Source organism: Gossypium hirsutum, unplaced genomic scaffold (assembly GCF_007990345.1).
Source record: "Gossypium hirsutum isolate 1008001.06 unplaced genomic scaffold, Gossypium_hirsutum_v2.1 scaffold_436, whole genome shotgun sequence".
In the NCBI taxonomy this organism is placed as follows: Eukaryota; Viridiplantae; Streptophyta; class Magnoliopsida; order Malvales; family Malvaceae; genus Gossypium; species Gossypium hirsutum.
The window spans coordinates 1-12,252 of NW_024403025.1; the positions used below are offsets into that span (position 1 = coordinate 1).

A 12,252-nucleotide genomic window follows, 5' to 3' on the forward strand; every position below is an offset into this window, starting at 1 on the left:
AGAAAGATCTAGGTCCGACAACTAATTTCATTTCATAACCTTATTGAATTACAAGATCACAGTCAAACCCCAAGCATCCTACAACAAGGATGAATCGAAGAGTATAACTGAAAAAATAGAAACAAAAAGGAGAGATGATGATTACCAATAGTCATAGCCATTTTTGGCAGAAGGGAAAGTTGGAGTTGCTGTCGATCGAAACTTCGCTCACCGAAATTGAGAAAGGAAGGAAGATTAAAGAAAAAGCAATCAGAACATGCTAATACGACAACAATTTTCATTAAGGGTTCGGATTAATATTAGAATTTTTCCGACAGTAAACCTCATGGATCCCTTTTTATCTTATTTACTTTTTTGGCCCTTCAACTATATAATTTCTTTACTTTGATATTTAAATTTGTTTTATTTAGTATTTAGACTATCATTTTTATCTTATTTTATTAAAAAAAAATTAACATCTAATAAAAATATATAATGGTTCATGTTTTTATTAAAATTTTTTAATTTTAGAAACAAAATTAATTAACTATAAAAATTTAAAAATAAAAAAAGGTGCCAACACAAGAAACTATGTGAGCTAAATTATGATTTAAGTTTTTTTTAGTATTGTAACTTTCTTTTTATTTAAAAAACATTTATATTTATTTGTTTAAATTAATAAGTTAATTTCATACCAAAACTGTAGTTTTAGTTTCTATTTTAGTGTAATGGTATTGGTGTGTATCAAACACATATACAAATATCAAAAAAAAAAAACAAGAGATCTAGGAATAGGGTATAGGAAGTTGATATTGGTTTAACTTCCTTCTCACACTATAATATTTTTGGGTTTCGGAATCCTTTTCAATAAATATATTTTTAGAACAACAACGTTACACGAATACAATATTAATCATAGTTAAATTATTGAAAGATTATTCCTATCCTTTCGCAATAAATCACGATTGAACTTGATGGCTCTTTATAGTATAGTAATCTTAGACTCCAATAAGAGTATTTTTCATGTGGCCTGCAGTTTCATTCAACGATCTAAGAACATAACGAAATCGAATTTTTCAATTCTGGGTTAGTAGTTGATGAATTAGACGCAATTATATCAAGTTATTATTAGCGACTCTACCAGATAAAAGAGCTTCCACAAGAAGTTATTATCATTTCACATCTATTTGTCTAATTAATTAATAAAAAAAAAATATTATTGTTAATAAAATTGAATAAAATATAAGCATAATGATTTATTTGACCCTCCAACTTTAAATAAAATTATTTTAGTCTTTCATTTAAGTTTTTACCTCTTTTAACCTTAAACTTGTATTTTTTGTCAAATTACCTTAAAAATAGATAGAAAAGTTTACCTTTGTTAACTTTGTTGATTGAGGTATGCATGTGAATTGACACATGATAGATGTAACAATTCTTTAATTTTAAAATATTAAAAAATATTTTTTATATTTTTTATACTTTTAAATAATATAAACAATTTTTCATTTTTAAAAATAATTTTTAAAATTTAAAAGATTAATTAAATGTTACATATCATTATTAAAAAATATTAATTATCCATTTTAAAGTGATTTAATAACAAATTTAAAAAATAAAAATTAAAATACTTTTTTTTATAAAATTAAAAGATAAGCTATATACTTTAAAATATATCATAGTTAAGTGATTTATCCCCGAGTTAACTTCATCGAAATTTATCTAATGAAAATTTTTGGGCATTAATCAGAAAAGCTAGAGGAAGGATTTCTAATCAAAATCCCCTAATAGAGAGAACGCCTAATCCCTTATATAGAAAAATCTCATTGTTAGGGTTATATCAAGTTGGCAAAGTGAGGAACCACAAGATAAAATCTAGTTTTTTAAGTAACTTTATAATAATGTCATTTTTATTTTGGTTATTAATTTTTTTTTTTATTTAATCACTCTAATTAAAATAATTATTTAAATTGATCACTGTTGTTAAAAATTTCATTAATATATTAATGGATTGTTGTCTTGATTTTTTTTTTACTTTTGACTAAAGCCAACAACTCTTTTTAAATTAATCTGAAATACCTTTTTCTTTGTTTATTTGCATCGAAGATTCAATAGTGATATATCCATCAAATCTATCCTCATTAAGCAGAAATCTAATGACGACGAATCATAATCTTCTTTTCGATGAACCACTTATCGAGATAACACCATTAACCACTCTACCGCCAGAGTTATCAATAACTTATTGATAAGATGTTCATTATTCTAAAAATAACTTGAAATTATTATTATTCAATCATCATAATTCAAAAATATATGAAATGTAGGATGATTGATTCTTTTCATAGGCCGGCTTCGAAATTATGGGCAAACTAGTTAAGTATAAATTAATTTAGGTGATGATTTGAACAATTTTTAAGTGTCTGATTTTGGAGTTTCTTTAATTGAGGGACCAAGATGAATTTTCGGTCGTTGTACAGGGACTCCTAGTAGATTTCACCGATTTATTTGATTAGACTTGTTTGGTTTGGGTTTCTAGAAATGGTTCAAGTTTGTTTTCCTTTGTAGATGTTAGATCGCCTTTGTCTTTTTTGTTTTTTTTTTAATTTTTTTTTTCGGTTTTTATATTAGAGTCGAAAAGATGTTGAAGGATCTCTCTTTGTGTTAAGAGAAATAAGTCATGTTTTTGAGTTATTTTTTCAGCATTACTTTGTCGAAACAAGTAAATAACTGGAATGATTAGTTTATATTAGAATACTTGTTTTAAGGAATGCCATATCAGAAGAATCGGCGTAACACAGGTTGAAATTCTTAATGAAATGAATTAGCATGGACCTTTTTTCCCCTTGATTTGGTATTGAATCTGCTTTTAACAAACAGATAATTTAGTGGAGAATTTGTTGGGAGATTTCGAGTATGAGGTTCAAGTCCCTTACCTATTGTATCGAAGTGCTGCACAAGAAGTTAACGGCATGTGTTCTATAATTCTCGTGATGTCAGATGTTGCTAACCTCTTTAGTAGGTAGAGCTTCCTCCTGTCTTCTTTTCCATTTAGCTGAATTTGAGCATGATTTTCCCATGAATCATATATGGAGTTATATTTATTATTTGGTGTTCTCATACGTAATGATATTTTTCACCAAGGCATTTAATAGCTAAACATCCTTTGACGTGTGGTTTTGATGCCTTTCTGTTGTTGAATTTAAGTATCTAATTTGTTACGATTCTAGATAGTGAGGTCAATGCACTTATAATGTGAACCTAATGTTTGTTTTTAGCTCTATCAAACATCAGTCATAATGTCACTGGTAGATCGGGATATTCTAATAATAAGAGTTTCCTGCATGACAACAACATTGGAACTTTCTATTTTAGATAATGTTGAAATCATTCAAAACAAATCTATATCATCTGTTTGTGAGTTATAATTCAATAAGTGAAGTTAAGGGTCTGTTCCTTTGGGTGGTTTTATTGTAACATTTCATTTGTTGTCTTTTGCACAGAATACTTAATGCATATTCAAAAGTTCCTGCAAAGCCAAAGTATCTGCAAGCAAAAGGTAATGATTTTTATGAAGCATCTGTAAGGAAGTTATCGCTTTTATGAAGTCATAGAACATATTTTTAACTGTTTAATTTGCCCCTGCAGTTGTGGAGTGTATGTCTGTATTTTTCCCTTCATATTATCTTGTTCGATGCCCATATGGCATTTTGTCAATTGTCTGTTTTGCATGTATAAGGGGTCCGTCTGTGTATGAGGTAAGGTAGTTTGCAATTGCAAGTAAGTAAAGGATAAGGTAAAGGCAGTAGAGAGGAGGACTAGGTGGACTGTGGATGCCAAATGTTGTGGAAGGTGAAGGACATAGAAGTAGCAAGTGGGCAGAATATGAACTGAGAATAGGGAATAGATGGAATTAAGAATTGAATTCTACTATATGCTTAAATAGGGGAGTAAGGTGAGCTTTGTAAAAAGTTTATTGTTATAACAATGAGCCTCAACTCCCATATCTACAGGTATGAGGTGCACCAAAATGTAGCTCAATAAGTAATAATTGCCAGACATGCTAAGTCCCATGGGTAAATTTATAATTACGATTAGCTGGAGAACAAGCATCCACATGTTTTATTATAAATGATTATCTTGGACTTAGTGATTTGATTGTGATCCTTGGCAAATTAAAATCCTTTTTGCCAGTATATGCTGGTAGTAACTTATTAACTTTTTGCCTTTTTACGGTGTCTGAGTTTTCTAAGCTTATTTATCACTATAATGCAGTGAATTTGAGGAACTAGAAGCAGTTCCTAGCATGTCTGTAATAGAAGGCCCCTTGGAGCCGCCAGCAACTGCCTCTCCACTACTAATGCACCTGAAGATTCTTCATTTGTTAACTTCTTTAGTGTATGTCAACAGCTGATATCATCTTTTTTTGGCTTTTCAAGACCTAATATTATCCAATGTATCTATTCTCAAACTTATGTGTTCACTAACTTCAGGCTGCTATGAATCTCGGAACTAATGCTCCCGATGGTACAAATTCAATACAGCCTTACCATTCTATCTCAACCACCCCTCCATCTTCTCATGTAGCAGCTGTCGTCTCTGCTCCAGTGCCAACTCCACCAGTGCCGTCCCTTCCTCCTGCTCCTCCTTCACTGATCAGTAAGTAGCAGCAACCGAGTGACCAATCTCATAAGCCTTCTTCCTTTTTTGCTCCTCCTACCTCATCATCCTCCTCATTGATGATGCCACCTATCTCTTCATCAACACCAACTGCTTCTGCTCTTCATCCACCCCTCAACCTGCAACGTCCTTATGCACTCCTCTGCTTCAACCTTTTCCACCACCTACTCCACCTGCATCTCTTACTCCTAGTGCACCTCCTACTTGCATGATGGAACTCATATTAGCAGGGATAAAGTTCGTGATGCACTTCTTGTGCTTGTTCAGGTATTAAGAAAAAACTTCTGCCTCTTGGTTCTTGTTTTTAACTTGTGATGTTAATTAATAGCAGCTCATGTCGCTTGATTGTGACGACTTATTAGAATTCAGCCAAAAGATTGATTTCTTAATAGAAAATAAGAAGATAAATATTGGAAAAAAAAATCATTATTATGAGTAGTTAATGCAAATGCCTGTGAGAAGATGTAGTCAGTAGTACTGTCCAACTGGGAATATCTTTGCACCTGTTGAATAGTATTGATAAGTATCTTTCTAAGATTTCAAGACTGAACTTGATGTGGTATGCTTGGAAGGCCACTAATAAATCCCTGGTGAAGACACATACATGTATACATAATTTGAGGCCCCCTTAATTTGGTGTATGCTTCTTGTTATTGACTGATTCTTGCTTTCTCGTGCTAGGATGATCAATTCATTGACATGTTCTACAGGCATTGCAAAAGGTGCATCACTCATGAGCTCTAAAGTTCATCCTCAAAGCTTCACTTCAAAGTTCCCTGTGCACCATGTACTTTTATTTTCTTCGGTCAGGTATCTCAACTTTGACACTTGATTCGATCTATATCCTAATTGTTAATGGATGACAGTGTGAAACACTACCCCGTTAGCATTGTAGTTGTATAACTGGAGCTGGCATAAATTAAAATGGCTCATGTTTGCTGATGCGGCAAAAAGGTTGTGCCTCCATGATGAAGATAAACCTAAAGTTTCAACACGCACCAAAAGAACTGATCTTTGAGGTTGAGAGAAGATAGAGAAATTAAAAATCAGCTTTATTTCCTCCAGCAAACAGCCCACTATCGTTCCGTCCATGTCAACATAAATCCTTGCTTTCTTCCTTATCACCATTTCCTCTCTGCACCGTGAGCTTGCTTTCAGGAGGGAGAGACCTATTGTCGTTGATATCTGGAGAGTGTTCATTTTCTCCACTTTTTGAGACGTGCATCATATGGGGGATGGTGGAGTGCAGCAGCTATGTTTCATCATATAAGGTGAACAACTACAACATAGATTTCAGTTTGAGGATTCAGGCAATGTTTTGTCATATTTTATTGGACCGTAACCCGTAAAGGTTTTAGCTGATCGAATCAGTTATAGAAGATTGAATGCCTAATTCAACAAAGTATAAGTCTGAGGTGTGCAGTGGACATTGAAGCAGAGTTTGAGGATTAATTCGGTGTTAGTCTTAAAGCGATAGTGGACATCCCGTTGCCAGATTTCTTTGATTGCTCAGTAATTGTGAAACTGATTCTGTTTATAGTATGACCTTCCTGTCGTGCCAACTAGTATGAGAAGTTGGTGGTGTGAGCTCTTTCAGACTATTGGAAGCATTGGAAGTTTGGTTTAACATAATTGTATCTTTTCTTCGGTCTATTGTAATAGTTGGAATTGAAACCTTTTTTTTTTGTTATTATTATTGTTATTTTTTTATAGAAGTTAAAATGTTGTTTAATATGATGCGAGCTTCTTGGATGTTTAGGACAATGCTAGTGTTTGTCAAAAGGCTCTGCAAATGTGACTTCAATGCAAAATGATTTACTGTTTCGCCACTTGAGAAATATAGCAAGACCGCCATTTTTGCCTGATTTTTTTGTCATTGGGTGTGTGCGTGGACGGGCTCTTTTTAGTGTCGTCGCTTTGAAATTGGTAAACTTGTTGCATGCTGATACATTTGATATGAAACTATGAATCAATCACCCTGCATGGAACGTTCATGGGGAGACATTTCTGTAACAGGGACTGTTTTATAGATTCAATAATAATTATTATTTTGAAGTTACAAATATGTCGATTTCCAATCATTAAGCTGAACAATTAACTCAATAACTAAAACTAATTAACTAAAATAAATATGACAGAGAGCTTATGACCATGGAGGTTAGGTCTTCCTGTATAAGTTAAGCTTGGCAAGGATTTTATAAATATTAAACTCTGTGAAACGTGAACTCTTTCTTTAAAGAAAAGAAAAATAACAAGTGGATGACGAATTTTAAAACAACTTGATGAATAGGGTGAGGGATGCATACGTAGAGAAGTGAGTTTAGATTGTAAAATGGTATTAGGGCAATGGAGATTAATTAAATAGGCCCATGTGGTTAGGGTTGAGCCCGTCCAATGAGAACACGTAGGTTCATAGAATTGTCAAATCTCTCGGTATGTATAATACGCGAGAAAGGAACTGAGTTTGCTTGTTCCTTAGCAGTAGTGGACATGGCGGCACTCAGAAGACTTATTAAGGGAGCCCCAAAACCATCTTTCCTTATTCCTCCAACCTTTCTTCTTTCGCACAGAGGTATCGCCTCCAAGCTTTTCGTTGGAGGTACCCTTCTTACTTTTCATTTACCTTCTCTATCCTCTTGTGTTATATGTTACCTTCAATTTTTCTTGTACAGAACCTTCAGCTTATCCTGTAAATAAAAAATCTTTAATCAATATTCAGTAATGATGTATATATTCCTTTGGAAACGTTTCCCTCCTGTTCCAGCTCATCTCAACTATAAACTGGAAATTGAATTGAAAATACATGATTTTAGCCGAAATAAGTTGAAACCCAAATGCTTACTCTGTTTATAGCATCTGATGCATTAGTATCATTACCAGTCTTGACACTGAATAGATTTTTGCTTAAACTTATAACAGTCTTTGTAAATTCCTTTTTTAAACAGGTCTGTCCTTTTATACCACGGAGAAGGGGTTATTAGATGCATTTTCTCAGTATGGTCAAGTTATGGAAGGTCAGTCTGATGATATTTATTGAACAATAGTCTGAGGATTCAAGGGTGGGTTTATGCCTAAACTTTGTTCTAACATGGTTACTTTTACCAGCCAAAATTATAACGGATAGGGTTTCAGATAAATCAAAAGGTTTTGGATTTGTTACTTATGCATCTGAAGATGAAGCTGAGAAAGCTATAGCTGAGATGAATGGTAAGGTACTGAAGTCCATTCCTTCATCTTCCTATATACTGAGATCTCAGTGGTTTTCAGAAATAACCTAGTGATTACTGACAGGATTTGAATGGACGTGTTATTTTGTGGACTATGCTAAACCCAAACTTGCTATTGGAGGTGGAATGCCTATTGCAAGAGGACCTCCGGATCCAGTAGATAAATTACATTTCAAAGACACAGGCACTGAGAATTAGGTACAATCTTATGCTACATACAGAACATCTTAAATTCATTGCTACAATGATAATGGTGGCTTTTTATCATTTCAGATCTATCTAGCAGCCACGAGGACTGCACATCAATAGAAGCAACAAGTCATAGAAGTTAGGGTTTTAAGGTCTAGAAACCTAGTAAAGAGCACAGGCTAAGTTACGTAGGTTGATTTAGCTTTCTTATATTTGATATGATTGCTTGTTTTAGCAGCAGATACATAAAACTCTTTGCAAGTAGAACAGTTAAGGAAGATGGTCTTGTATCTTATAAATTATTCATATTGATTTGCTTCTCTTTATCCAACAGACTACATTCCTTTTAACCAAGCTTAGTTTAATGTTATATTGCTGTACCTCCATTACTTCATCAGTGTGATATATGAACGCATATAATTTATAACTAGCATGTCAAGTTTATGGCTTTGTTTCATTTAACTTGGTGAAATCTTTTTCTTCATTGAGTGATTGGTTAAGCTGCTTTTTGTCATCATAATAATCTTATGCGGCTATGAAGCTTAGGGAGCATGCAATTTAATTTGGGATCGCAGTAGGGAACTAAGCATCAGCTGTAGCCACGGTTTTTATATCGGATGATGCCATTAGATGATGGCCTTATGCGAACAATTTTGGACCATCCTTAGTGTCAACAATCCCAGTTTTGAACATCCCAGTTTCGTTATTATGTACTTTGAGTGGATAATAACTAGTTAGGGGTCACAATTGGGCATACTCTTATCTGTTTTGGTTTGCAAAATCCCTTTATTTTTCAAACAAAATTTTATCATTTTGGTGGCTATATCATTTTAAAATATGATTATTGACCTTGAACAAAAGTTTGGCAACCTTTCTTTGGACCTATTTTTATTTGAATATATTATACCCTTGTCATATCACTTGCTGTCAAACCATTAAATCTTATGATTAAAGGAAAAACTTGGCAAAGTTCACTCGAAAGAAATACAAGGAAGAGTTCCTCTTAGCACTCGTTAATTTCATCATTTTTTTTTAATTTAATGAATTCTTTATTCTCTTAAGTTGACTCAAATAATAGTCGTGATTGACATTTATCATTCTACCACCTGTGCTTAAGGAGTAGGATATTTAATGACTGGATTCATGCTAAGAAACTTCTTTTTCTCTTTAAAAACCAAGACAAGAGGGACACGTTAAGTAAGGGACATAGGATCAAGATAGCCTGTAACCTATTCAAACCTCTTTACAAATCATAACGTTAGTGGCTTTCCGCACCCTATATAGTGTGAATCGCTATTATTTTAATAGTTGTTTGCACTACTTATAAATGAATTACCACCGTAATGATCTACAACATTTTGTATAACTTAATTGTTATAAAAAATTATTGTTGTATATGGAAATTTATATCTTTACCCTTAAGAAGTTTTTTATTTTTAAATCCAAAATTAAACATTAGACTATAATAAAATTAAGAGGTTCGATACATCATAATATTATTGATACATACAAGTTCACTGAAAGTAAAATTTCAAGGAAAACAGTGATTGAAAATTGCTTCCCTTTTGTGCCAAAGCATTAATCCCACGATTTGTTTCCTTAAAGATATGCTTCAACATCCATTACTGGAAACCATGTATCTCGATTTGTTTCTTTAAAGATATGCTTCAACATCCATTACTAGAAATGATATAAGAGATTAGATCTCTCGATGTTTCTTGAAAATGTAAAGGAAATGGAAACCAATGATAGTGAATTCATTTTTTTTAACACAAGTGAGCATTTGCATTACAATGTGAAAGGGGAAAGGGTTCTGCGTCGAACCCTGAATCTCATGAACTTGAAACCCCATGTAAGTTTGTCACTGAACTAGTGGTTTGATTGGTGTGATAATGAATTCTAAAGTTGTCTGAATAGGGGTAGCTTGACGCAAAAGCCAAATCCCGGAAATCGGTATTGAGGGCGGAAATAAAAAATTTTAAAATTTGAGGCTAAAGATATAAATTTTGTTTAAATGGGTCTAAATTGAATTCTTGATAGTTGGGAGAGACTAAAACTGATGTTATCCCACTTGACTAACAGAGCCAAGGCCCCTATTTGCCCTCCTAGCTATGCTCTGGCTGAGGAGATCCTGTACAACCTTCAAAATCGAAACAGTTGCTCCCCATATAGGGTAACAGATGGTTTCAATATCGTTTTTGTTTCTTGTTTTGGTATTTCCCAATTTGGCAATTACTTGGTTCTAAATTCCATTGATAGTAGGTGAGCATAGAGAATTTCATTCCATGTGTCAGGTATACCAGGTAGGCACCAATGGCTGCAGTCCTGTGGAGCATCAGCAGGAGTCCCTGGCTCTTGGTGCCTCGACGGGTGACCATCTTTCCTGAACTCTGTCAGGTATGTAATGTTTAACAACCGGACCTTCCTGTTGCCATATGTCATCTGATTAATTACATCAGCAATGTATCGATTATTCCAAGGCTCTGCTTTAAGCTTTTTTTCGTTCTTTTCTGGTTCAATTTCTGCATCACACAAGCCACCATCATTCCATGCGCCATTCCTGCAATTTCCATAAATAAAACACTCATCAATCATTGCTGCAACAGAAGCTGTTGTTTTCCAAGGGAGAGGCTGAACATACTTATTGTTCAATCAGTACGGAAAGTAATCTTTCGGCATATTGAGTATATTCTATATATTTGTCCACCAAAGGCGGTCATTTAGAGCATGGTTTAGGTAGACCATTCTGGTTTAGGAAAAAATTAATGGCCATGCAGTCCGATTTTGCCTCTTGATTGTTGATACTTGTCGAGCGTAATAGCATATTTTACATTTACAACCACAATAAACATATACACGTACGTATAATGAACTGGTGAATAGCTTTGAAGAAAAACATGGCTCCGTTCCGAGTTTAAATTCTTGGTTATCCATAGCTTCAACGTGTGCAGAGACCTTCGAAACCCCTCCATCACATCCATGGTCATGTTCACTTTCCCTCCTTCCTGGAAATAGCATCCCCTGAAAAGCGAGACATCTTCGTCATTATTCCTTTATGCCGTTTGAAATGGAAGCAAGGCATGGAGAGAATTAAAGAGATAGCATTAGCAATAACCCATACATCCTAACAGTTTTCTCCTTGTTCCACCAATGCCCTGTATTGAGGACTAGAACATGGGCCCCCGTCCATCGCTCGGAATACTTGTGCAACTTGTCGACACTGATGGTTACTTGGACTTGAGCTGCTGAATCTTTGGGTGGGCGATTGATGATAACAAGGAACGGTGCCCTGTAATGTTCAATGGTGAGGTTGTAATCTCCGAACTTCATGGAAAGAAACCCCTTGTGTTTGGTTATGGGGCTTCCATTTTCTTCGAAGATTGATGACTGGTTGGTAACCGCCTGTGCTAGCATGCATATCAGAGACTCCCACTGGTTTCTACCAATTGAATCACCTGCAAATACTATTCGTCGGTTTCGACTCCTTTCCAAAAAGTCGCTCGCATTGAATCTGAGGTGGTCCATCCGAAAGCAAAAAAAGGGAGAGCCGTATATCACTTTGGAGTTCATTATTTCTTTGCGCAACTATGCAATTAAACTAGCAAGTGAAACATAAATCCAGCTTAAATAATCAACCTAAAGAATTTACCTAGGAAGATCACAGCCATGGGGTTGCCATCTCCACTTGAGAAACTCTAGGTCTTCTCGTCCATTCCGACGACACTGAAAACCTCGATCAAGAAACATGCAGCTCTCATTGTACAACTGAATCGGATAATTCTCGTCTCGAACCCATCTACCGTAGGAATAATCGCAGGGTTGTCTTTGTTGGTTTGATGTAAGTTGATGAGCAGCAGGGAAGAAATAACCGAAACGGAAAAGAAGAGGCGAGTCTCCAAGGTTGAAAACAATGATAATGGAGATGAATAAGATGAAGACAAAAGAGAGAATATAGCAACGTTCTCTTTTATTTATTACAGGGACGAAGGAAGCATTGTATCTTGTTTGGGTCTTGCGTTGATCCATAAGAAGAGGATCGAAGAAGATGATGCAGAATCGAGTTTTACTTTCAGATACAATTTCTAGGAGATCTTTTCTGTTGCAAAAAACTTGCCCGACGCAGAGACGTCGATCTTTGTTTTTTTCATTGGTTCTACTGCATGTCTTTATTTGTCTT

The 12,252-nt window shown here is 34.5% G+C and overlaps 1 protein-coding gene, 1 long non-coding RNA gene and 1 pseudogene across 2 annotated transcripts; 2 read left to right on the top strand and 1 right to left on the bottom strand.

Annotated features, from left to right (window-relative positions):
- Window positions 1-4,245: 4,245 nt before the first annotated feature.
- On the top strand, window positions 4,246-5,550 carry LOC121226789 (uncharacterized). Its single transcript, XR_005924465.1, has 3 exons — window positions 4,246-4,377; window positions 4,473-4,926; window positions 5,370-5,550. It is a non-coding gene; the product is annotated as an uncharacterized lncRNA (long non-coding RNA).
- Window positions 5,551-7,037: 1,487 nt separating this feature from the next.
- LOC121226790 (small RNA-binding protein 11, chloroplastic-like) lies at window positions 7,038-8,532 on the top strand (annotated as a pseudogene).
- Window positions 8,533-9,548: 1,016 nt separating this feature from the next.
- Window positions 9,549-12,252, bottom strand: LOC107896329 (protein trichome birefringence-like 8). Its single transcript, XM_041110448.1, has 4 exons — window positions 11,725-12,252; window positions 11,197-11,586; window positions 10,938-11,096; window positions 9,549-10,635 (listed from the first exon to the last, which is right to left on the bottom strand). Exons 1-4 carry the CDS (start codon window positions 12,099-12,101, stop codon window positions 10,308-10,310), a joined length of 1,254 nt encoding a protein of 417 aa, XP_040966382.1. The 5' UTR covers window positions 12,102-12,252; the 3' UTR covers window positions 9,549-10,307.